Source organism: Liolophura sinensis, chromosome 12 (assembly GCF_032854445.1).
Source record: "Liolophura sinensis isolate JHLJ2023 chromosome 12, CUHK_Ljap_v2, whole genome shotgun sequence".
In the NCBI taxonomy this organism is placed as follows: domain Eukaryota; kingdom Metazoa; phylum Mollusca; class Polyplacophora; order Chitonida; family Chitonidae; genus Liolophura; species Liolophura sinensis.
Window position 1 is genome coordinate 25,552,448 of NC_088306.1, and position 27,841 is coordinate 25,580,288.

General features: G+C 38.8%; 1 protein-coding gene across 1 annotated transcript; it reads left to right on the forward strand.

Moving 5' to 3' along the window:
- The first annotated feature begins 3,665 nt into the window (after positions 1 to 3,665).
- LOC135479309 (X-ray radiation resistance-associated protein 1-like) lies at positions 3,666 to 27,500 on the forward strand. Its single transcript, XM_064759132.1, has 15 exons — positions 3,666 to 3,759; positions 4,908 to 5,110; positions 8,706 to 8,850; positions 9,577 to 9,674; positions 10,586 to 10,731; positions 10,886 to 10,981; positions 11,556 to 11,914; positions 12,688 to 12,881; positions 14,017 to 14,168; positions 14,456 to 14,516; positions 17,171 to 17,407; positions 20,844 to 20,994; positions 23,047 to 23,159; positions 25,483 to 25,650; positions 26,455 to 27,500. The coding sequence occupies exons 1-15, from the start codon at positions 3,666 to 3,668 to the stop codon at positions 26,605 to 26,607; spliced, it is 2,370 nt and encodes a 789-aa protein (XP_064615202.1). The 3' UTR covers positions 26,608 to 27,500.
- Positions 27,501 to 27,841: the final 341 nt, after the last annotated feature.

The following is a 27,841-nucleotide window of genomic DNA, read 5'->3' on the forward strand; positions in this document are numbered from 1 at the left end:
CTAATCCTTGGCCAAACAAACGTCAGAGAAATCTCTGATTAGTCTCAAAACAGGATTGATAGTTTCGAGCATCCGAGTTCCTAGCAATGAGCAGGAGGTGAGTATATTACTTAGATTACTGTACTTTTTTCCAGGAGGCAGATAAATGGGTAAAATGCTTTTTTTTTTGTGGATTCCTACATATAGAGTAATACATGACACTGAAACTAACACATCTGAAGGCTAGGCACATTCTGATTACTTTTACACAAAGAATGTCCTACATAAAAACTGTAGTTTTTAGGGCAAAATTCACCTTGTTTTCACCTCCAGAGCAGCTATGACATCACTGCATAACTATGAAAAGAGACCATTCAGGTTGACGTTGATTTTTGTTAAGCAAGAATTAGCTACAACTGACCTGGGAGTTACTCAAATAATGTGTGTACCATCGTTGCAAAAGCTACCCGGTTCAAAGCTCAAAGTTCATCCCTGCACCGTTCATTTTAGGCCAGGTATTGCTACAACTGCGCCCCGTGTGAAGCAGAAACACTGAGGAAGCCCGCCTCCAAATCATGTTTCCCCACAACGTCGCTATACCTTTCTAGGAATGAAATACCTCCCACTCACTCACCTGAACAGGCCATGTTGTAACTTACACAAATCAATTTCTGTTCACGGTACAGGATGTATGAACTGCAAAAGCGACAAGCTACGCGTCTACTATCACACGGAATTTGGCAATTCGTGAATTGTGATGATGACAACATGGTGGCCGGTGACCTGTTCAGGTGAGTGAGTGGGAGGTATTTCGTTTCTACCGAGGTACAGCGGCGATTTGTTGAAAATATGATTAGGGGGTGGGCTTCCTCAGTGTTTCTGCTTCAAGCGGAGCTCAGTTGCAGCAACGCCTGGCCTAGATTGTATGGTGCGGGGATGAACTTCAAACTTTGAACCAGGTAGAATTTGCAACGATGGTACATACATTAGTCCAGTAACCCTCGGAGCAATTGCGGCTAAGTAAAAATCCGACCCCCACATTTGATTTGGGGCTGTTTCATTTCATAACACTTGAAACTGTGTTGCTTGAATGAAAGTTACCCCAGTCCGCCTAAATGTCTGTACAATGTAGAGCTAAATTATTGAAACGTGAAAGATATCTGACAGCGTGGACTGGGAAATCAATCAATTTTGCCAAACCTTGTGAACTACCAATGCGTTGTTGTTGTTGTCGAAACAACTCTGTGCTATCTACACTCACTTCAGTAGCAGATAAATTTATCCCCAGTACATCAAACAATAACTTGGTGTGTAACTTACAGTTGGCCAAGTGTCCAACAAAAAATCTACATCAGCTTACCAAGTTTTACCAGTAAAACGCCATTTGTTTATCAAAATACGTTTCAAGACGTCGAAACCGGAAGTTCAAGGGGGGCACTTATCACCGGTCAGAATACATATATATATGTTTTTTTAATTACAGCATTTTAGGGTTAAGAACCTGGCAGTTATTTAAATATTTCCAAAAATGTTACTATACTTATTATATACCGACACGAGCATTAGTTTTCTGCGATGCTACAAAAAGGCTGTCCTACAATTGAAAATGTACCCAAATGTTTAATGTTTCATATCACTCGTACATTTACAGGATGCAGGTGCGTTCAGTCTTAGTTCAATGTTCGTTCAGGCGCTCCAGATTATCTTTGACACAAAAGCCTAAAGAGATTCATGGCAGAAACAACAGAAACCCCCTTGAAATTTATGCGAATTTCCCATGTTGCCTTTTTATTCTCTACATGCGCAAAAAGACTTTCAATCATAGGAAGGCCTACATATTGTTTTTGAATGATTCCGTTTTTCTGTTTTTTTTTTGTTACCTCTGGCGTGCAATGTCGGATGTGAGGAGTACATTTCATGAATAAAAAGATTAAACATTCTGCTTGTTGTATATTTAACACATGATGTCACGGCATTTCTAGAGCCATGGACACACACAGACTATACTGTGTCCATGCAGGTAGAATAGATTCTACCTCCAGGGTGGGGTAAACAGGTAACGGCTTTCCGAATTCATATTTTCTTTAATACGATTGTAGATATAATCAGTTCAGGAAAAAAAAAACATTTACATACAAGAGGGATTTCTTTATATTTGCATGTTACAAATAATACGTAATTCCTAAATATAAATCATCTAGAAGGTTTAAATAGTGCTTAATTAGCCATTGTGTAAGAATAAAGACGTCGTCCCCATGGGTCAGTACCTGGACCCATTACCGGTACCTAGACCCGTTACCATTACCGGTCAAAAAAAAGATCCAAGTAACGTCGAACCGAATAATAGCCACCAAGAAAATGAAAATGAAGAAAATGAAGGATCATACACACACCTGTGCACTGTAGGCTGCTAAGCACATACAACCACAATGGATCTATGTGAAGAAAGAAGAAAAAAACGCAAAACGATTTCAGGGCATCTCCAACTGTCTAGCATCCCAAAGTTTCCGGGGTCTATACAGTCCCTGGACCCTCGACTTTTGTGCTGGGAGAGTCAACCGATGGCCGTATACCACTTCAACATTGCTTCCCAGGCGCCTGCCTTAACACACCAGGCGTCAGTCCATTCTTGAATTCTGGTGGTGAGCATCTGAACCTTGACCCGGTCCAACAAATTGTAAAAAACATTTTCATAATGGACGGATGTACACAAAAGGAGTGTTCCTTTGTTATGTGTTCTTGGTAAATACAGAAAGTTTGACTTGGTTATTGATTATGGGGGATTTTTTTTATGGAAGCCATGCTCTCTCCTCAATATTTCCTTAAAACATGAACGGCGATATTTGAACGGCAGTGCGAGATTTATTCGAGATTAGGTCAAGATTAGGGCGACAACGCGAGATTCACCAAAGATGCACACGTGACTCCAACGATATTCTTACGAGAATCTCGTGCAAAAAAATCTCGCACCCTCTCCAGAATCTCGCGTTGTCCAGTGAATCTCACGTCCCCATTGGAACCTCACCCTCTCTTTCAATTGTTGATTAAATCTCGTCTGAATATGGTCTGTTTTTTTAATTTCGTCAGAATGTTGCTGTCTCCACGAAATAAGTAATTTTATACCCAAACTAAAGTTTCAAAGCTAGCGACATTCTCACGACAAAGCGATATTTGCACGAGATTTGACTGACAGCGCGACATTCAGGCGAGATTTAGACAACATTCAGTCGAGAAGGCGACATTTTACCCTAATCTCGCTCTCTCATGTGAATGGCGCTTGAATCTCGACCAAACCTTGCGTTCTCAACTAAATGTCGTCTGAATGCCCCTCTGTCGCCCGAATCTTATACCATACCGACATTTACATCGACAAAATAAGTTCCAGCCTTCTTTTTCTATAAATTGTAATGTGATGAGTAAGCCAATATTAAAGATCTCATATTAACAGGGATTCGGTGAATTTCAAGTATAAAATATATTTTAATTTCTGTTTCATCGTGTTGAAAGTATACGTTGATCATGGGATAAAGATAGACGGAACTTATCTTAATCCCAGGTTGATCTTATACAGGGAGCGACATGGGAAAAATGTACGAGTTAAGGACCAAATTTTCCTCAAGGTTAGTCCTTTTTCTCCCTCTCCACACTTTTGGCTCATGTCGCTGTTGCCGTAGTGATGTATCAAAATGGCGACGGCAGGAGTGAAGTTCGATGATGGATCAGGGGGGTTTGCCGCTAATTGTTTTCCAGTCCGAACTCTTTTTCGACAAAGTGATGAAGGTTTGTTGTAGCTAACAATAGCACTGTACTGGAACGTTGATTTAAACAAAACCAGAGATTAAATGATGTTCACAGTTGGAAAGTGTGAATGATTGAAATTATCAGTGCTAGTTGTTGTTGTACTACGTGTCCTATGGTCGCTTACTCTGCCGCACGTAATGTCAAAGATCCCGTCGCTTCATATATCGTTACAAAGAAGATAGTGTCATGTTTTCCCAAAATTACGAGACATTGGATTAAAATGTGTAATGTGGCAAAATATCCGTCGAGACAATGCCAATCAATTCCCCCAAGGTAGAAATGATCAAGAGTCGTTTCAGAGACAGCAATGATTATTGATACATCAGAATAAGGCACATTTGCATTTTAGATGGACGCCATTTTTTTAATTGAAATGTTACGAGATCTCACGGTACACGATGGCCGACAAGTAGCAGTGTATCGTTTGACAGGTTGAACTACAACAGCCTATGTTTTAAACTAGCAGTGGCATGCTTAATACATTAAATGTCTGTTTCATTGAAATTTTGCATTGGAAGTCATGCCCCTATTTGCAGTAGCTTAAAGTGAAAACAATGGAAAAATTGAAAAATACCTAGTAGAAAGTGTTGTTTTGAAATGTTGCCATTTTATAGGCCGTGAAAAGCATTTGCAACCTCAAACTTCAAAGTCCACTGTCCGTGACTGGATGCTAGTTTAAATTGATGATGGCTGATCTTTTGTGGCAAGTGTAGTGGCACACATCCTGAAATGCGAATGTAAAAACACTGAAATATAAGTGTGTCACTTATGTACCAGTGGCTTTGGCACAAAAACTACTGCATAGAAATCCATCCACAACACACTTGGTGTGAGAACAATTCAAGGTATCCTAATCCAGAAATAACGATTCATTTAATTATTATCAGGTCTGTTTCTTGCACACCTGAAACTTCTGATATTAGTGTACTGACTGCATCAGGTGTCATGTCTGACATGCGATGTGTTCCATTGAGGCATTAGAAAGTATCTCATCACTGAGATCAGCTTGGGACAAGAAAACACTCTGGTGATAATTCTGAAACAGGTCTACTGTAATACGAAACAGTGACACCCAGTTAAATGTACCGTTATGCATAATACATGTAATATACACTTCTGTTTCTCAGCGGCTGGAGCCTGGTTGGTGGCTCACAGAGCAGAACAGAGGCGCAGGTTTAAGGCCATTCTGTGCACAAGGCCCAAAACTTTCTCCCAAATTCGTGAAGAAAGAAAGAAGACAGAAAGAGAAAACAGGAGAGTCACAAACAGAAATGGAAAACACCCTGAAGATGAGCAGACAGATGATTTCGTCCTGGATGGATTCTTTCTGGTATAAAATTGCTGTCCTTTAACAGTTCCTTGCTCAGGCTGTAAAGCTTTATACACTTCCTTGGTTGAGATCATACATAGCTTATTGAGTTGCCTGTTCAAATGCTGCTCTTTCCAGCTCTGTAGAAGCTTTGTGATAACAGGATTATTGAGGAGTTTTGGCACGTTGTTCATGAAGGACATATTGTGGTGATTTTCTCCACGCTTACTTGCGGGTTTCCCCTTCCCTTCGACGTTCAAGATCATCTTATGAGTCCTTCTCATGCTGGCTGCCTTTCCGGCCATACGTGGGAAAGTCTGTCAGCAACTTGCGGATGGTCATGGGTTTCTCCCTGGTTCTGCCTGCTTTCCTCCCACCATAATGCTGGTGGCCATTGTATAACCACCTCCAGCATTATGGTGGGAGGAAACAAGAGGAAGCCTGGCAGAAATCAGAGGAAACCAGGCAGAAATGTTCTTAAGTATGGCATAAAACCTCGAATCAAATACTGTAAATAAATGAATAACAAGATCATTTTAAAAGAAAAGACAACAGATAATTTAACCTGACTTATTTCTGGAGAGAGATGGTAACAGACATAGCAATTTTGTTCTGACAGCCTTGGTTGGTCTGTAAATGAACTTTTAATCTGGAATTCTCACAGAGCCTTGGGCCTATTGACGTTTCAGATTTCAATATATGTTTACAATCCATACCCGTTCTAACTTGTTCAGTCTCTGTGTATTCCAAACGACATCGGAAAGAGCTATATATCTCTCAGCACCATACAGAATGCTCAGCCTCCATTCCAGGCTTATCTGAAAACTATAGAAATCTCAGAAAATGAAAGAATCAAAACATGCCTCCTTGCATCTTTTAGGGTTTAAATGTTCAAAAACTGCAGCCAGCATTATTTTTTCCTGATTTCAGGGAATAATATATAAATTTTAATTTCTGCAATTAATATAGAATACTTCCAATTAAAAATTAAGATCACTGATTGGTTTTATTTATCATATGCATCCATTCAGGGTATGTAAATATTTGAAAGATACACAGTAAACCATGAAAATAATTTTTTTTTTCTTAAAAATAATATTTTTCTTGTGAACTATAATTTGATAATTTTTAAATACTTCTGTTATAGTGAACACATAAAATTGCATAAGATGCCTGCAAACTGACTCCAAATGCATACCTTATGGCAGCCGTGAGGTGGTTCTTTGGATCATAGTAAGCTATAACCTGTACACCATGCTGAAATATTCCAGCCAAACAAGTTTTGTATGGTGGTGAAATAAATTATTATTTGCTTGACAAAAAGCATTCGATAATAAGATCGGAGACATCAGAGACATTTATTACAACTCTGATTAGAGGAAAGCTGTTGAACCCGAGTGTCAGACTGGGATGCGCTTTGGGGACAAAACCGAGTGACAGACTGGGATGCGCTTTGGCGACAAAACCGAGTGACAGACTGGGATGCGCTTTGGGGACAAAACCGAGTGACAGACTGGGATGCGCTTTGGGGACAAAACCGAGTGACAGACTGGGATGCGCTTTGGCGACAAAACCGAGTGACAGACTGGGATGCACTTTGAGGACAAAACCGAGTGACAGACTGGGATGCGCTTTGGAGACAAAACCGAGTGACAGACTGGGATGTGCTTTGGGGACAAAACCGAGTGACAGACTGGGATGCGCTTTGGGGACAAAATCGAGTGACAGACTGGGATGCGCTTTGGGGACAAAACCGAGTGACAGACTGGGATGCACTTTGGGGACAAAACCGAGTGACAGACTGGGATGCGCTTTGGCGACAAAACCGAGTGACAGACTGGGATGTGCTTTGGAGACAAAACCGAGTGACAGACTGGATGCGCTTTGGGGACAAAACCGAGTGACAGACTGGGATGCGCTTTGGCGACAAAACCGAGTGACAGACTGAGATGCGCTTTGGCGACAAAACCGAGTGACAGACTGGGTTGCGCTTTGGTGACAAAACCGATGACAGACTGGAATACACTTTAATGACATAGGACCTGGTATGGTAAGGCAGGGAATCGGCCCGTGCAAGAAACTGTGGACCTTGAGTAGCAAAAATGACTATAGCTGGGAGTGATAGCTACTGACACACTTGAAAGGCTACTTCTTTTTTCAGTTTTGTTTTACATTCTTTCCTGTTATATGGCAAGCATGGCGAGCATATGAAGCTTCAAACATGCACTGAAGCCATGTACAGGTCATAAAATCGAAAAATTAAAGCTGGCCCCAGTCATGCTTAATTGTCTTTTTTTTGGATTAGACACTGTACAGTTATTAAAACCACTGCACTACAAATGTAACTTTCTGAAAAATTCTAGAGCACGCAGTTGTTCACCAATCAATTAAATAAATATATAACAAATGTAACTTTCAGCCTTAGACTTCCTCTACGCGTAACATGTTAAAGTTAATGATAGCCAGAGAACCACGTGCTCTCTACCAGTATCCACATGTGATGTCGCTATAGTTGCCAAATGTTACGTACTACCATAGCTTATCCATTGTAATTCATAATAACACTTATTTAGTGCGAGGTGGCCTTTATCTTACAAAAACAGAGCCACAAAGATTCAAACTCTTTGCCAATAAGCATCCTTTCCTGTGCAGCGACTTCGTTAGTCCACTGTACTGTGGAGGATGTCTGATAGACCATGGCAGAAATACAATTTTTAAACTTGTTAAAATGTGACAAAACTCCTCACAGTATAAAGTTTATGTTTTACAATGAAGACAAACGTTAACCAAAATTAAGGCAGTGTTGCTTACTTTGAAGTGCCACCTGGTTGTGCAACGTTAGAAAAATAGAAAGTTAAGCTTTTTAAACATTACATGGGATACTTTATTTATTCAAATAAACATTTGGCCTACCATTGACGTTTCTTTTAACCGGAAGCTTCTTGTTCACAGAATTTCAAAACTTTAAAGTACATGTTAAAAATATACTCATTACATCCTGATAATCACACAGCATTGGTTGTTGTTGTCTTCATTACATAGGTTTAATGAATTATTTGTTGCATCATCATTTTATTTTACTACATGCATGTCAGTATCAAAGTGAAGAGTAGATTCCGAATTTATTTATTTATTTGATTGAAGGCCTGTCAGCAACCTGTGGATGGTCGAGGTTTTCCCCCGGGCTCTGCCCGGTTTCCTCCCACCATAATGGTGGCCGCCGTCGTATAGGTGAAATATTCTTGAGTACGGCGTAAAACACCAGTCAAATAAATAAATAAATATATAAATAAATAAATTTATTTGATTGGTGTTTAACACCAATACTCAAGACTACATGTATTTGACTTATGATGGGAGGAAACTGGGCAGAGCCTAGAGAAACCCACGACCATCGGCAGGCTAGGTAAATTCCAAAGAAATATAAAACGATGAAGATGAAAAATTTCCAAAATTATCTGGAATTCAAGATGGTCTTTTTTTTTTCTTTAACATGAGTTGGATATCATTTGCAGATGTTATGTTAAAATGTTAAATGCAATGTTAAAAAAATAGGCATCAAACAGAAATATCAAGCCCGTGTAAATTTACCCAAAATATGTTGTTTGATTTTCAGCTGCGCCACTGTTGTGTGGATGACCCCTCTGACCTGTGCTCCATCAACATTGCTGGTCAGGAAATGTCAGATGTCAAGGAAGAGGACTTGGAAATGTTTGACAATGTGGCCTATGTCAATGCCGCAGAGAATTATCTCCCCTTAGGTAGCCTATCAATAATCATAGACATGAGGGGAATATAATGCTGTTGTAATTATGCAATGGCAAATGTTAAGAAAATGTATGTATTAGTATATTAATAGTCATGTGAAGAGAACTGACCACTGATAGACGTTCAGAATCCAACACCTTCCACAACAGTAATATTTTTTTTTTAGTAAGTGGTCTGTTTTAATAGTATTAAATGAATTAAGTTACGTTGTACTTGAATATATGTTTGGTGTATTGTTGACACTTATATGGAGAGCTGTATAAAAAGTTATCAAATGTGGCCTTGAGCAGAAAATTTATGCATTTGCTGCTCTCAATGTGTGTGGGGCCTTGGTGACTTTAAACTACCTGGGACCTCCCTGGCCGACTGGTGTGCAATAACCCAGAAACATCTCACCAATGCGTTAGCTGTGAGTTCCAAGTCCAAATCATGCTGACTTCCTCTCCGGCTGTATGGAATTAAGGTCTGCTAGCAGCCTGTGGATGGTCATGGGTTTCCCTGGGCTAGTCCTGTTTTTCTCCCACAATAATGCTGATTCCGTCGTATAAGTGAAATGTTCTTGAATATGACGTGAAAGAGCAATGAAATATTTCCCACTGAAGACATATTTAACTGGTTGGGAGGCCTTAAAAAACTTTTACTGTCAAGTTGCTAGTAAAACACAAAATAAACCTGGCGATGAAACAATTAAATAACTAACTGTTTTTTTTCTTTTTCAGAGGCATTTAATCACTTTCCGATAATCAGAGAGCTGGAGGTGCCTCTGAACGGATTGAGAGGCCTAAAGCTTGAACCTGGTCACTTCCCATACTTAGAAGTCAGTGCTACAATTATCTTATTTCATCAAAGAAATAAATATTAAATAAATAAACAATCCTTTTTTTGTCATATTTGGAAATACTAAATATATATCAAATGCGGTTTGATTATGTATATTTAAATGACTTTGGGTCACCCACATCAAACACATGTAAAACTAGCTGTTGGTTTTCCTTCCCTCTGAAGAATCTGCTGATGGATTTACTCTACTAGTAAGACTGGGAGTCTTGGCTCATATCACCAGTAAAATCCATTTCTTATTGGCTCCCTTGTACTTTGGCTTATTTCTTACCCTGAGCGTCGGCGTTGGCATCCAATATTAGAGAAAGGAATGTTAAACAAAATGTTAGCGATTTGTGTCTTAAAAAGTTATGCATGTATTGAGCTCAGGGTTCACACACATGTAGAGCAGAATAGCATGAGACAGATATTCCATTGTTGACTAGGTGTGCATATATTAAGTACCGTAAATTACTGAATTTCTTACTCAGTGTATTGTGTATTAGAATCACTGTTACTATTAGAATCACAAAATGTTAGACGTGGTATCTTAAAAAGCATTGTATGTATTGACCTGAAGTTTTACATGCATATAAAGCGAATGACGCAAGGGAGATGTTCCATCACTGATGCTCTGTGAGCAGATTAATTACCATAAATTACCAAATTCACGATTTCAGCCAAAGTTTTGCTTTCATGTGTCTTATACAGTCAAGCTTTTGTGCTACCAATTCTAAATTTACACATGTCTGAGCTTTTTCTTATCAGACCCATGTTAATCAGCCTTGCTGTACTAGGGAGTCCACCCTATTTGATGGAACAGCTGGTTGAGAGAGAGTTATACTCAAGACTTCCATAAGTTTTTAAAGAGGCCATATACTTAATTGTGCTTCTCACATTTATTTTCAGATGCTGGATTTGTCGTATAACAACTTATCACAGGAAGACATTTTATCTGTTGGAATTTTGCAACATCTTAGAGTTCTCCAGCTCTCAGGGAATAACTTCAAGTCTCTACCCATAGATATGACATTACCTTACAGAGATGAGAAGGGGTAAGGACACACTTCTCATTAATTCTTTTTAGTTTTCAGTTTTTAATCAGATCATCTGCTATTCTATAATAATTTGCAAAAAATTTGAAATTGAATTTGCTCTGATCAATTTTTTGATCCATCACCTCTTTACTTGTGTTTTCATCTTTTCTAGGAGGCGTGCTCGCTACCCCAAACTGGAAGTCCTCATGCTGGATGATAACAAACTCTCTGATGTCAGTGTATTTGCCTGCCTGGCTGGACTAAGATGGTATGCACATGTAGGAACTTGCCGCAAGCTAATCGGTTTTGTGTCTTTCAAGGTTTATTCTCTTTCTTCCCTGTTCTCATTTTGGTGTATAAGGACTGGGCTGCAACATCAAGCACATGCAGGAAGTAATGTTGAAAATAACTTTAAATCCATAAGCAAACATTGCAGCATCAATCTAGCCTTCTGTTAAGCAGTGGATGAATGCTTTAAATATCCTTCCCATATTTATTTTGATGTAATCTGGAGAACTTTGGCAATTCCAATTGCTAAATTGGTCATCATGTAACTACCTCAGTTGTACTCAATAGGAGTGAACAGAGCCGGCCAGTACTGACCTGTATCACAGGTGACAGCCATACTTTTTCCTGTTATATAATGTCTTTGATTTGGACATCAATAAAAAAATATCCTTTCCATATATTTATATGTGTGTGATATTTTTCAAAATCATTTTTCATCGTATAGAGTCAAATTTAAGCTAAAATCTAAAGCTACCTGTGAAAGCAAATCTCCACTGTATTTGTTACAAGTCTCTGTTATAGTATTAATGTGCTCTTTTTTATGCATTTTTCAGCTTACGACAGCTAAACTTAGAAAAGAACGAGTTATATTTTGTCCCTCAGCTCATGGTGTTGGACGGACGTGTTAAAACAAGTGACGAAGATCTTGGCTCGAAACAACGCAAAAAATCTGGGCGTACTGGTCGGCCATCAAGTCAGCCTTATCACATGGACAGAATAAAGGAGCTGTTAGAGCAGCGCTTAGAGAACACCCCTCGGGGTCCCACGGAGGACAATGGGGCGAGTTGTGGATTGGACACTGGGGAGGGCAATGGGATAGGCACTGAGGAGGACGCTGGTGGGGACCCAGTGGATTCCAGCCCACTAACAACACAGGAAAATTCACCGCCAATGAAAACAGAGGACTCTGGAGGTATTTTAGTGTGAAAATTTGTAGCATGAAGGTTTATAGTGTGAAGGTTTTTAGCATGAAGGTTTCCAGAGTGAAGGTGTTTAGTGTGAAGGCTTTTAGTTTGACGGTTTTCAGGATGAAGGTTTTCAGGGTGACAGTTTTTAGGGAGAACATATTTAGTGTGAAGGCTTTTAGCGTGAAGGTCTTCAGGGTGACGGTTTTCAAGGAGGGCGTATTTAGTGTGAAGGTTTTCAGGATTACGTTTTTTAGTGAGGAATCTGCCTCTGGCCTCCATGCTAAACTGAATGAGTTTGTAACTCTGGTTCCAATTGTTGACAAGTGTATGTATGGTTAAATAATCAAAAAGTCAGTAAGCCAGGATTAAAAAGCACGCCTTTGAATAACTTATGGATTCATTTAAATCCTGATGAAATAATCTAGTTGATCCAGAAATTGAGTGAGAGGTTACATGGTGTATTTCATCTAAAGTTTCAGTTATGCAAAAATATACTTTCACAGACATATAAGGGCATTAAAATGACACTGTTAGCGCCAACAGTTCAAGTTTTCAGAGAAGAATAATTCTTCACAAAAAAAGACAAAACTGAAGTGGCTGTATAAACTAGAAGAATAAATCAGAATCCTTCGAGAAAATTACATCACTTTCAAGATACTCAACTTTTGTACATAAATTTCACAAGTATTTGGTAAATTTCTATATTGTCAACCAGTTTATCCCAGTTTAAAGACTTGAGAATTGTATTGAAGTTGCTTCAAAATTGTTTTATTCACAGAAATAATCTATGATGAGTTTGACACGTCTGATCTATCGGCACGGATCAATGACCTTGACCTCGATCAAGAGATCAGGGAGTCCAAAGAGGATATTGCCAAAGCTGCTTCCTCTGTCAGGTTGTACGAAAAACCACTGGGCCCACCGCCTCCGCCTTTCTCGGAACTCCGCTACCTTAATCTGGGATATAACCTGGTAGGTTGAGAACTTAATACCCGTGGTAAGACCCAACTCAAGTAACTTGGACTGGGCATCCAGCTTTATTACAGGTATCTGTTATTTGTTTCCCTTGTACTTGGTTTCCGGGTCAGATTGAGGTATTGAAGGAATACTTCTGGTTTGTTAGCCACTTTAATTGGCAAGACTTTCCATATTTTTTTTTGGTGGTTGGAGCTTTCAAGCCCATAAAGCTATGCACATAGCTTTCTTCTGAGGTAAAGTTTCATCAAAAATTTGTTTTAGCTTCCAGTGAAAAAAGAGTTAAGAGTTAGATGTGAAAGCTGTTTGATTTGCCTAAGGAAATGCGGGTTACTATTGAGTTTATGATGTGTCTCTTCACAGAAACTCCTTGTTAGGTGAAACAGTGTTAGTGATGCCTTCTTAACAAAAGCAGTTAGGTCAGTTTTTCCTCAGGACAAGGCAAGTGTATTCAATAGTGATTGTTAGTTTTTTCTCAGCTCCTAATGATAGTGGCATCACAGTGAAATGAGAAATGATTTTATAAATAGACTTATCAATCACTTGACCTTTGGTTCCAGTGTAATATGATGTATCTTCTTGTGACTGTGAAATGAGATAATAAAATAAATATTTACCACCCCATCCCCCCATACACATCACCCCCCCACACACACATCCCCCCCCACACACACATAACCCCCCACACACACACATCATCCCCCCCACACAGCCCCCCCACACACACACACACATAGCCCCCCCCACACACACACACACATCCCCCCCCCAACACACACACATAGAAATTCATTTCCTATGGAAAGTCTGGTAAAACAAAGATGTTCTGACAGCGTTATATCTGGTTCTGTCTGTAGTTGCATTATCTTAGATGCAAGAACTGAATTTTCAGAAACTGGATTGTGGGCTCCCATGGCAACAGATTGGAGGTACACTGACCAGTCAGGTTGACTTCTCTGTTGAACCAATCACGCTCCATGTCACAGTGTTGAGTGTTGTGTCAAAAGCAGGCTAACTGTATTGATAATAATTATTTCACCAGGACATCCCTGTTGTCACTTCATGACTATCACCATAACGACCACCCATCACCCGATAGCTCTCTGTTATATCACTGGAATTTTGTTTTCAGTTCGCTCATGAGGAGGCTCTCTTGGCTGTGGCTGCCTGGCCGATGTTATCCGAGCTCATCATTCACAACAACCCGCTCACCGATGAGCACCCGGGAGACCCTCCTCTGTTGAAGCGATTCCTGGAAGATAGACTGGGAATTAAGCTTGTCAGGTGACTTCAAAATTCTTCAAGTTTTTGGGATTTAAGACTACATGTATATTGACTGTGTTTGCCAACTTAACAAGCTTCTGTTCAACTTTGAGAAACTTATTGTTTACCATACAATGCAATTATTGTCCAGTGATTGCAAGGACCACATAAAGGCCTTAAAATGATACATTTGATGCCAACACTCCAGGTAAGAGATTAATAAATCTGGTGTCAAGCAACCACACTGAAAATATTAATAAAACAAGTACATATACTCATATTTCGTCTTCTCATATTCATATTTTCAGAAAAAAGCCAGTTCCACCTGGGAAGAAGCATATTGAAGTATCAGTGAAAAAGTCAAGAAAGGTATGTTATCTGAAACAAAGAGACTCAATATTTATTTATTCATATGATTGGTGTTTTACGCTGTACTGGACGGCAGTCAACATTATGGTATGTTCTGTCCGTCAGTCCGTCACATTGCAGTTTGGTCCCAATGGCCCATCGTACTAAATTCAAACTTCAACTGCTGCTTTACCATAACAAGTTGCAAATCATTTTTAGCTCTCCTGTATGAAGTAGGGCAAGGTGTTGTGAGAGAGGGGAAAAGTGGCCGTGTTGGTCACAGTGTCGGTGTCGGTGTCCTGTTAAGCTTTTTTGTTTTGGCTCCTGTATAAAGGGATTGAAGGTTAAGCCTTTTCTTTCGAGCCCCTGTACATGTGTAATGGACTCACATTCATTGATTGAAGGTTAAGCTTTTTGTTTATCTCTCTAGCCTAAGATATGGTGTGTAAATGCACAAACTTGAATGGAAGGTTAATCTTTTTATTAGCTGTTGTATATTGGGCTATCATGCATGGATTGAAGGTTAGACTTTTTTTGGTTGTCTAGTCTAAGGTAAGCTGTTTTTTAGCTGTATTGCCTGTATAATGGCAATCATATGTGGATCTCCAACATACAGCAATAGAAAGTTATGTTTTTTGTGTGTTCTTTTTTGTATTTCTTTTTGCTGGTGTACGTCTCCAAATGGACTACTGATTGATAGTTAAACTCTTCTTTTGGTTTTAGTTATATAGGCTTTGTGAATGTTTTGTAATGATTTTAATTGATAGACTTTCTGTTCAAAACTTTACTAGTTATATGATTTGTTTTCTGTAGTAAACCTGTTCTGTAGAAATTAAGTCTCCACCCAGGGCAACAATTTCTTGTATACAGGGTTTCTGTGACTTTATTGCTTATGAGGTTTATGGATTTTGCCAGATTTACCATTTTTGTAATCAAGAAAAGTTTCACGTAGGGCTACAATTTTTATGCACATGCCTACCTACATGTAGGAGAACAAGAAAGGTATTGGGTTCCTCTGACCATTTTACCATTTTCCTGTTTTGTGGACGCACATTCACATTGACTTCATTCTGTCCTCCTGTAAACATGGATTTCTACAAGCCTTTTTTGTAAGGCTACGGTTTCTCACACAATCACTTATCTAGATAAGCTTTTTGTCTCTGTAGCTACTTTGCCAGATTTGTAGAGTGTAAGAATTTACCTTGGTGTAAACCAAATTATCTGGTATACACAGTATTTGTAGAAAACTTTCCACATCTGTATTAATACTAGGATCCTGTGACACTGGTCGATGCATGTGCCTTCCTATTCTGTAACATAATGTTTAAACCATCCATACAGACAGTCACTGTTGTAAGCTGAGTATTTTCTCAGCCAATCAGAGGGCTGCAGTGGCCACCTTAGTACACGGATAGCCAATCATGGGAAGCGATTTGCATATCAAAGACCACTCAAGCGAGCTGGCACTCAAACACCCCACTATGAAGTTTTTGTACTACCATAACTCAGAACTCAGAGTTGGAATTGTTCACAGATTGCCGCATGCAGTTCACAATTTGTATGTCAAAGACCACTACTTCAATTTTGTGCATAAACTCCCCACAGTGATGTCTTTACCACCACAACACTTTACAACTTTATCTTTATTCTGATTCCATTGTGTAGTTGATAGCTATAGCCAGCAAGCTGGTGGGATTCTCTGTATGCATTGCCTAGGCTCATAACTTACAGCTGTTTTTTTTGTTTGTTTTGTACACATGTACATCCCCAATTCCTCAACCTTTTCGCTTATAAAAGAACAACAGCTGCGATTTATGCATACACGCTCTTAACTTGATTTTGAACACAAATGGTTGGATTCACTGGTTGGATTGGCCAGTTTCAGGGCTTCAGAAAGGATGATTTTATCAGTAAAGAAAGAATAATGCCTTTAGAATATGGTTGAATAAACACCTTGCAAACATGTGAAAAGGTTGAACAGTTACAGTAATTTACCCTAAATCCTCAACTAATTCGTCCACTGACGTAGCACAATATTTTGGCATTTTGGAAAAGTGTTATCTCATCAGCACAGGTTGTTGTATAATTTCTGTTGAGTTCATATGTGCCCTACCTGAACAATACCTGTTTAGTATTGAAAATCTTATGCATTACATGTATGTTTTCAAACTGTATCCAAAGTAATACCTTACTAGTCAAATGTTCTGAGGATTTACAATTTAATATATTATCCTTTTAAAATGTGTATTACCTGAACAAGCCGAAATACTTGAGATCAAACTTGGGTTGGGTCGTACCAAAGACTTTAAATATGGTACTTGCTGCTGCCGCGCTTGGCACTTAGCCCTAAGAGGTAAGAGCAAGGAAACCTGACTGGTTGGCCCGGTGTCAGTATAATGTGCCTGGCTATGGTGTCCTGACTGGTGTCCTCGGCATGATACTTCAGTGGCTGCAGCACTCTGGTAGCATGGATTCGACCTGCCACAAGAAGACACAATATGTGTGTGCACACACCTAGTGACTCCTCTATAAACAAAACATCACAGAGAGCCAGTATGTCCAAAGTGGATGCTGGGCCAGCGTTGATATTAGTCATTGCTTGCATTTGTGAGCGGGCAATACTGTACCTTACATGTATAGTTACACGGTTTTATCCATCCATTTTACCTTGACAGGTGAAGTCTACTATACCAAAGATCCCACGTGTCAGTGTTGAGGAGAGATTGATGCTAGAAGCTCCTCCCCCTGAGAGGCAGACCCAGTCATCGCCTGACAACCACAAGCCACTCCCACCCATCCACCCTACACCAGAGCCCAGACCTTTAACAGCCGATGGATTAGAGGTCAAAGGTCAAACAGGGTCAGAGGACGTCCAGGATGAGTCAACTGATAATCCATTCTTTATGACTCAGGTATTCAATGATTTATTTATTAATATTCATGTCTTACTGATATGGTCATGGAGCCGATTCCACAAACCCATTTAAGGGACTTAAGTGAAAATTTGAAATGCGATCGTAAAGGTTAGTTGTGGGCTTTAGAAGTTAATATTTATTCCACCTCATTAATGTGGTCTTTAGATAAATGTGTCAAAATTTCAACCTCCAGTACCAAAAACTAAATATCTTAAACAGATTTTAAAATTTTGGCTTTAGTCAGAAACAACTCTGTGGATTTTGGCCCCAGGTTGCAGTGATCTTCATTACAGTAATTTAACAAAGTGCATGTACAAAGTAGAGCAGTATTTGAGTTTAAAAGTCGCACCCTCATGTAATTCCGTAAGACTTGGAGCCCATGATGCTGGATATATGATAAAAGATGACGTACAGGCACATTTTCATGTTTAAAAGCTGTAAAATTCTGAGTACGGCTGTATTTAATGTTGCGGGTATAGGTAAGTGTGGTTCCTTGAACTGGTATTCTGCGTACCTTCAATGTGATTTCAGCTAGGTTACAAAGCTATCTGCCCTACTATTGGTTACTTATATATAATAACTTGCATGTAGTGGAGGAAGGCTATCAGCAAAGTATAGTGTATGAAAGTCTTGCTCTAAAGCCAGAGATTAACGTGACAATGTGCAACACCCCAGTGGTGTCGCACAGACATGTACAAGTAGAACAGTAACTGTTACATATCAGAAACAATGATCCAAGGTTAGTGATGATGTCACCGTATCAGATGTGGTGTGGAGAACTGATACTGTGCCTGCTGAAGCAATTAGTGCCATCTGACATTAGGGGAAGGAAACCAGCCATTGCCAAGGTATAGATTTGTTGCATCTTTCATGGAATAGAATGGAAATTTGCAGACAGGTATACCAAGACTCAGTTTTATGGAATTATAACCTTCAACCAATACAGCATAAACAGAAACGTTGCAATAGAATAAGCCTCACTGCCTTTTAACGTCATGGTCTCTAACAGTCATAGCATTTAACGAGCAATGGGCTGGAGGGCATCATTCCACCCTGTCTACCTTTCCCACCCTTCTACGCAAGGTTCAGATGGATATCTGATATTTACCATGTCTCACCTATGTACTATTCCATCATTAACACCCTTCTACGTAAGGTTCAGGTCGATATCTGATATTTACCATGTCTCACCTGTGTACTATTCCAACATTAACACCCTTCTACGCAAGGTTCAGGTCGATATCTGATATTTACCATGTCTCACCTATGTACTATTCCATCATTAACACCCTTCTACGTAAGGTTCAGGTCGATATCTGATATTTACCATGTCTCACCTGTGTACTATTCCAACATTAACACCCTTCTACGCAAGGTTCTGATGGATATCTGATATTTACCATGTCTCACCTGTGTACTATTCCAACATTAACACCCTTCTACGCAAGGTTCTGATGGATATCTGATATTTACCATGTCTCACCTATGTACTATTCCATCATTAACACCCTTCTACGTAAGATTCAGATGGATATCTGATATTTACCATGTCTCACCTGTGTACTATTCCAACATTAACACCCTTCTACGCAAGGTTCAGATGGATATCTGATATTTACCATGTCTCACCTGTGTACTATTCCAACATTAACACCCTTCTACGTAAGGTTCAGATGGATATCTGATATTTACCATGTCTCACCTGTGTACTATTCCAACATTAACACTTTTCTACGCAAGGTTCAGGTCGATATCTGATATTTACCATGTCTCACCTGTGTACTATTCCATCATTAACACCCTTCTACGTAAGATTCAGATGGATATCTGATATTTACCATGTCTCACCTATGTACTATTCCATCATTAACACCCTTCTACACAAGGTTCAGGTCGATATCTGATATTTACCATGTCTCACCTGTGTACTATTCCAACATTAACACCCTTCTACGCAAGGTTCAGATGGATATCTGATATTTACCATGTCTCACCTGTGTACTATTCCAACATTAACACCCTTCTACGTAAGGTTCAGGTCGATATCTGATATTTACCATGTCTCACCTGTGTACTATTCCAACATTAACACCCTTCTACGCAAGGTTCAGGTCGATATCTGATATTTACCATGTCTCACCTGTGTACTATTCCAACATTAACACCCTTCTACGCAAGGTTCAGGTCGATATCTGATATTTACCATGTCTCACCTATGTACTATTCCAACATTAACACCCTTCTACGTAAGATTCAGATGGATATCTGATATTTACCATGTCTCACCTGTGTACTATTCCAACATTAACACCCTTCTACGCAAGGTTCAGATGGATATCTGATATTTACCATGTCTCACCTGTGTACTATTCCATCATTAACACCCTTCTACGTAAGATTCAGATGGATATCTGATATTTACCATGTCTCACCTGTGTACTATTCCAACATTAACACCCTTCTACGCAAGGTTCTGATGGATATCTGATATTTACCATGTCTCACCTATGTACTATTCCATCATTAACACCCTTCTACGTAAGATTCAGATGGATATCTGATATTTACCATGTCTCACCTGTGTACTATTCCAACATTAACACCCTTCTACGCAAGGTTCAGATGGATATCTGATATTTACCATGTCTCACCTGTGTACTATTCCAACATTAACACCCTTCTACACTAGGTTCAGATGGATATCTGATATTTACCATGTCTCACCTGTGTACTATTCCAACATTAACACTTTTCTACACTAGGTTCAGATGGATATCTGATATTTACCATGTCTCACCTGTGTACTATTCCAACATTAACACCCTTCTACGTAAGGTTCAGATGGATATCTGATATTTACCATGTCTCACCTGTGTACTATTCCAACATTAACACTTTTCTACGCAAGGTTCAGGTCGATATCTGATATTTACCATGTCTCACCTGTGTACTATTCCAACATTAACACCCTTCTACGTAAGATTCAGATGGATATCTGATATTTACCATGTCTCACCTGTGTACTATTCCAACATTAACACCCTTCTACGCAAGGTTCAGGTCGATATCTGATATTTACCATGTCTCACCTGTGTACTATTCCATCATTAACAGTTTGGAATCAGGGCCAGAGACTGTTTGTTCTGAGAGGTCAAGAGGTCAAGGCAACATGGATAACCAGTCCACTCAATGACTATTTCTATAAATTTCCAACATTTTGAATTTGAACATATAATTATTTGTTTTTTCACGCAATATTATTGTTTTTATGGGGAATTCTAAGTGTTTTAAATTTCTTTAAAATATTTAAACTCGAACAAGTTTATTTTTTCACTTCAACTCCACCACTTTTTATACACTTGTTTGTTTTCACTTATCACCTCACCTATATTTAATACACACTCACTGAAGTTCTCTCCCTTGTTCATTATAGGTGGATGACCAAGTGGATGATGGGAAGGCTGTGGCCAAAACACAGAAAGCACAAGAAAAGCAGCTGGCCAAACTTCTGCAGGATGAGAGATATAAAGGTTATGAGGAGCTCTTGGACTTGGATGAAGACGTAGACTTTGAAATGCCGAAAGGTAGGTCACGCCTCTTGATAGTCCAAAAGCTTGACCCGACTGACATCTAGGGTCTGTGGAATCAAATCCAGGTCAGGTCACATCAAAGACTTTAAAAACACTAATTGTTGCTGCTGGGGCAGTACTTTGGGGGCATGAACTTGCCCTGCCACAAAAACACAAAGTATATGTACACACACCTAATGAGTCCTCATTGTCATATGACTAGAAAATTATTAAGTACAATGTTAAACCCCATACATCATGACGGGTCAAGTACACCCCCACCACTATTGCTTTCAAGATAGCTTACTGGGTGTTGGCAAATCTCTCTTTAAATCATGGTAGCCTTGTTTTCATGAACATGTCAGCTACTTAAGAATCAGTGCCAGGGAGAATGCATTTCACAGGGTCATCATGGTTATGTTGCTCCTCTTCTTCACTAAGGCCTATATCTTTGTCACATGTGTCCAGCCTGGAAGGGATTCCCTCACTGTGAAAATGAGACACATTCTCCTAGCGAAGGTTTCCTCAGAACATAGAAATGCTTCTGAACGGAGAGTTCTCAAGCATTTTTGCGCTCTCTCTGGCAGTTCATATTCTCAATCAATCCATAATCTCTTAAACAAAACTTATATGCTTCAGAAGAAAGTTTCAGGAAATCAGTCAACTCACATTCATAGACACACATTTAGCAGGTGTAATTGTAGAAAAATATTACCTCTCATTTGTGTACATTTATAGATATGGTTGCGCAAAGAGTACGCTAAAGTACATGTATGTGAATGTCAGGTCTGTGGACGATGTGGAATGTTACTGGATGAATTTATGCCAGTAAGTGGGTTGTTATTGGCATATAGCAGTGAAAACGCACAAGGTGAATCGGTAAGCAGTGGTAATATAACCTGGGAATGGTAGAATAAGTGGGTTGTTATTGGCATATAGCAGTGAAAACGCGCAAGGTGAATCAGTAAGCAGTGGTAATATAACCTGGGAATGGTAGAATAAGTGGGTTGTTATTGGCATATAGCAGTGAAAACGCACAAGGTGAATCGGTAAACAGTGGTAATATAACCTGGGAATGGTAGGATAAGTGGGTTGTTATTGGCATATAGCAGTGAAAATGCACAAGGTGAATCGGTAAGCAGTGGTAATATAACCTGGGAATGGTAGGATAAGTGGGTTGTTATTGGCATATAGCAGTGAAAATGCACAAGGTGAATCGGTAAGCAGTGGTAATATAACCTGGGAATGGTAGGATAAGTGGGTTGTTATTGGCATATAGCAGAGAAAATGCACAAGGTGAATCGGTAAGAAGTGGTAATATAGCCTGGGAATGGTAGGATAAGTGGGTTGTTATTGGCATATAGCAGTGAAAATGCACAAGGTGAATCGGTAAGCAGTGGTAATATAACCTGGGAATGGTAGGATAAGTGGGTTGTTATTGGCATATAGCAGTGAAAACGCACAAGGTGAATCGGTAAGCAGTGGTAATATAACCTGGGAATGGAAGGATAGCGAAATGCATTTCTATTTGTTTGATTAATGTTTTATGTCCTGCACAAGAATATTTTACTTATACGTTGGGGGCCAGCACTGATGAAATGTAGACCCTGTCTACGTGAAAAAATGCAGGTGTGTGGCAGGTAGGGTGTTCATACATGCCACACTCAGAAGGCATTATTCCTGTTGCACTGTCATGTATTTTGTCGTAACTAAAGTATTTGGGTCCCAAAAACAGTAACGCCCCATGCATGGGGCGCATTTCCGTTTTGTTCTGAGACTTGCCGAGTAGCGGGATGTGCAAATCAACTTCACAGAATTCACCACAGCACTGAGCATTAAGCTGTTTAACATCACCATGAAGTATGGTTTGCGTGCACAACGCTACAACTTGAAGATAATGTCCAGAGTTCGTGAAATCGCACATTCAATTTGATTTTGGGCAAGGGCAGCACTGTAGTTTATGTATTTCTCTTTGCAGCTAGCTTCATCAAATGGCTGTTTACATTCTCTGTTCAGTTTGCTTTGTTTGTGTTTCTGACTTGTGATTCCATTTCTCTTTTGTTCCAGACATTCCCGGTAATGTACGTGCCCTGAAGTATGCCCTTGGTCACCAGCTTGTCTACAGGGATGCCGTACCCCAGCTAGACGTCATCAAGAAACGCGTGAAGGCCTACAACAGGGTGAGCTAGTGAAACAAAGAGAAAGTCACACAAACAGGCAAAATAAAACACTCAAATGCATCCACCAAATCGGAGGGTCATTTGCGGGAAGCATACTTAGTGTCGAGTAGCCCTTATCTAAGTGCACTTTATGTCTCTTCAACATACATCACGGTTGTGAGGGGCCATCTTAACTAATTGAGCCTCATGAAACCTGCCTGAGTGAGTACTGAGAATATGAGATTAAACACGTGCTATATTACTTTGCCAGATTCTAGTCAAACCTAAAACCTCTTTCATAAGTAGGACTTCAAAATTGGTATTCTTGGTATACTTCTTTCATAAGTAAGACTTCAAAATTGGTAACTTTGGTATACTTCTTTCATAAATAGGACTTTCAAAATTGATAACCTTGGTATACTTCTTTCATAAGTGAGACTTCAAAATTGTGACCAAGATGATGCTGAAAGACAGGGCAAAGCCAAAACAAGGCCATTAACAAACAATCTGCTTAGCAATGAAATGGACGGAAATAAATATTTTTATTTACATATCTCCATTTTTATAGAAAAAATTTACTATCAATGTGCTCCAAGCTACTTTCATTTTAAGTAAGTGTATTTTTAGGCTCGCATATAAAGAGTGTGGCACATGTTTGAATCTATCATCTGCTGATTCACTAATATTGTAGCAGTTGCAAGCAGGTTGGGGAGACAATACCAGAGAATTCCTGTATCCTAACTTGTGTATGTGTTGAAGTAATAGAGTAGCTTTGCATGCTGTAGGCTAAATATAAGTACATGTATTTATGAAGGAAGGATTTGGTTAGAAAACCCTGTTTCTCCACATTTTTTTTTGCAATGTGCATGACAGTGATGTGATAACATCGGCAGCTGATTCACAAAGCTATTTCTGACTTAAGTCAATATTTAAAATCTCTCCACAGCACTTTTTTTTTCTGGACTGAAAGTTGAAATTTGGACACAGTTGTCTCAAGGTAGCCTTGATGACATGAACAAAATATAATGGCTAAAGCCAAAAAATAAACTTTAAGATCGTATTTCAAATTTAACTTAAGTCGGTAATGGCTTTGTGGAATTGAACCCAGAACTTGCAAATATTCCAGCTTAGCGCAGACTATTTCCCAAACTGTCCCTGAACAACATACACATGACCAGTCAAAATGAGGAGTGTTGCAAATATGTCAACCAGATGCCCCAGACTTTTCTTCAATATGTAATGGTAGAAGGATTTTACTACATGGGTCACACCAGGATTCAAACTCAGGTCTCAGCAGCCGAAGTCCAGCATTCTACAAACTGAGCTAACCTTAAATTCCCACTAGCTACTGCTAGTATAAGCACTGGAAAGCTGCTCTGGTTATATATATATATATATATACAATTCAATCTTTTATTGATGTCGTGATCTAACAGTTACTTTATATACATGTACACAATCACTTTATATATACACAATCACTTTATATATACACAATCACTTAATATATATACAATCTTTCGGTGATGTCTTTATCTCACAATTACTTTATATATCTGGTGGGCATAAAAAAATGGGCCGTACGTTGACATCCAATATCTGCAAAACCTTCTTATGTCAGCTTCTAAAAATTTACACATTCAAAAGCCCTTATGTTTTAAGTATACAGGCTAAATTTCAATTTCATCCTTTAAGATTTCTGTTCATGGGACCAAAATCAAAACAGAGTCAAAAACGCATGTTCGGGACATTTCAAAATGATGCTATACCTTGTTTCACTTGAAAAGGTGATCAATGTCTTGTCCCCCGCAGAGAAAACCATCTTGATTCAGCAAAACTTGTGCCTATCTGGCAGAAGGGTTTCTCTGACACAGGGGCCAGACAATTTTTCCAGACGTCTTGATTGACACATGCCACACAGGTGCAGCATGCACTCTACTCATGACACCTGACACCCCATGTACCAGTATATATAAACCACCCTTAGACCAGGGTATCTGGATATACTGCTGAGTGGTATTTCTGAAAGTGCACAAATCAGCTATATATAGAAAAATTAATTCAATTTGAATGGCTTAATCTGAAAAGTTACGATAATTGGCCTAGTTTTAATAAGAAAATAAATCAGAAAAACGATTTATCACTTCATCTGTCACATGTTGCAGAATGGTATTCAGTGCAACCCTGATACCAAAAAATGTAATGATAAATTTATGACGTATGGCCTGTGTAAATTTTATCACACTTGCTCAGAAATTCAAACAGCTTTGTCTTTGTGAATAAAGAATTGTCATATCCATGATCAGACCATCAATCAATCAGTCAATCTCGTCCCACATTACAGACCGGCGTTCAGTACAACCCTGGCAAGTCCAAACAGGAGAAGATAGAGGAGGCATTGACCAATCTGAAAACAAGACAGGCTGTTGAAGAGGCTAACCTTGCCTCAGTCCTCAAAAGCAAGAAAAAGATGAAGAAAAAATTCCCCGAGGCAGAAGTCCTGTTGGACGAGGTAAGTGACAGGTGATTGGGAAATGGTGAGTTGCATCATTTATCCTCCATTCACTGAGGGCCTTGTTTTAAAAATTTGTATTTGACCTAAAATTTCTCCATAACATAAACAGAACTCCTACAAAATCAGTGACGGAATTTGAGGCCATATACGTTATTTGTTTGAAGAAAAGGGAAACGAATGTTGCAGCTGTATTTGTGTCGAAGATTGTCATGCATAGGGGCTGTTAGGGAACAGTCAAAGTGTGTGATGATTCGTCAAAAATTGTGATATTTGATTAGAAAATTTGTGATGATTGCGTTTTCAGAAGTTTGTGATGTTGGCATGGTTAGAAAATTGGTATTGATTGTGAGGCTTGGTCTGAAAAATTTGTTATGATTGTTTCGAAATTGGTGATGCCAAGTTAGAACTTTTTTGATGTTTGACCCAAATGCATGATGTTTGATCAGAAAGGTTGTGATGCTTAATCTGAAATTTTTCCAGTCCACCTCACAAAATTTGTAATGATTACATCTTCAGAAATTTCTGATGTCTAGTTGGAACCTTTTTGATGTTTGGCCCAAGTGTGTGGTGTTTGATTAAAAAACTTATTGAATGCTTGATCTGAAATTTTGTTATGCCTGGTCATAAGATTTGTCATGATTGCATTTTTCAGAAATTTAACCTGAAATTTTATGAGGCTTGAGTGATCGGAACTTTCTGCTGTTGTATGAGAATACCAGCTGCAAATTTCTTATATCCATGATATTGGTTACATATTATTAATGAAAACTATTTGTGATTTTTCCTTTTCTGGTGTTTCAGATACAGAGACGCTACAACATGGTTCGATTTGCTTCAATGCAGGAAGCTCAGAACTCGCGAAGTGTAGTGAAAGAGACGCTTGTCGAGGCTCAGGCTAAACTGGCAGAACTAGCTCAGAGTGCCAAAGGTACTGAAACAGATGGGCTTAATTAGATATCCAGGCCTATAATAATTTTGAAACATACTGAAGCAAAGTTAAAATGTTTTATGCAAGACCTGGAAACTGTGATATTGGTTGGGAAAATAAACCTCATGGATAGAAATTTAATTCTGTTCTTTTAAATTTTCAAAAGTAATATTAAATTTAAAATGTTATTCCAAGACTCTGAAACTGTGATACTGATGACAGAAATATATATATTTTCAGAAAATACATCCTGAAATTTTGAAGTGTCTTACCAGCTTTTAATCCATTCTTTGATGAAAATTTCTTGGCGTAAGACAACTGGAGAGACTTTTGTTTCTAGAGTTTGTATGTGATACACAGAATTTGAGAGATTTTATGTCTGGTAAAGGCCAGTCAGAAAGTAATTGTTTTATGATAAACTTCAGTTTTACGGTACTTTTTTTGCTGATTGGAATAAAAGCAGTGCTTTGTAAGTTTAATTGATACATCATGCTGCCGTTGTATGTGCCACACTCTGAACACATTAGAAAAAGAAATCATCATACATTCTGGAGTATGATCTGAAGTATTTTTCTCCAGATGTGATGTAAACTTACATGTGTGTCTAGATAGGCTACTCCGTTTTCTGTTTTGCTAAATATTGTTAGAAAAATGTGTGTATTTATTTGTGCAGATGAGCGTTACAGTTTTGTTACCCAATGGTTCTGGCTCCTAATGACTTAGTATTTATGATTTATGGACGTATTATATTGCATTTTGAACAAATTTATTACAGTAACTGATTTCCAGCAGTGTTTGATTGTGGTTTATGTGAAGCAAACTGAATGATCTTGGAAATGTATTTATTTATTGTTTATATTATTGACTGTTATATTTTAACGTAATATTTAGGGATTTATATTTTTTATTGTCAGTACAATATCAGATTTGTTTATGATTGTTTTAAATGGCTACATGTAAATTTACATGTATACGGGATCTTAATAAACAGATTTATCCTGTGAAATTCAGAATTTCTGACTTCGTTAAAACTGTGCTCGAACTTAGCTGGAATTGTATTACCACATCATATAATCAGAATTTAATCAATCTGCATAGAGATTAATGTGGGTACAAGTTTAGGCGAAATCCCGATGTTGTTCAGTGAAACATGCTCCCAGTCTTAGCACAGTGCCAGTAAACTGTGATTGTGTTGGCTACGATATCTGTATCTTCCGCATAGCATTAGATTTATTTATTTTTTTATTTATTTGATTGGTG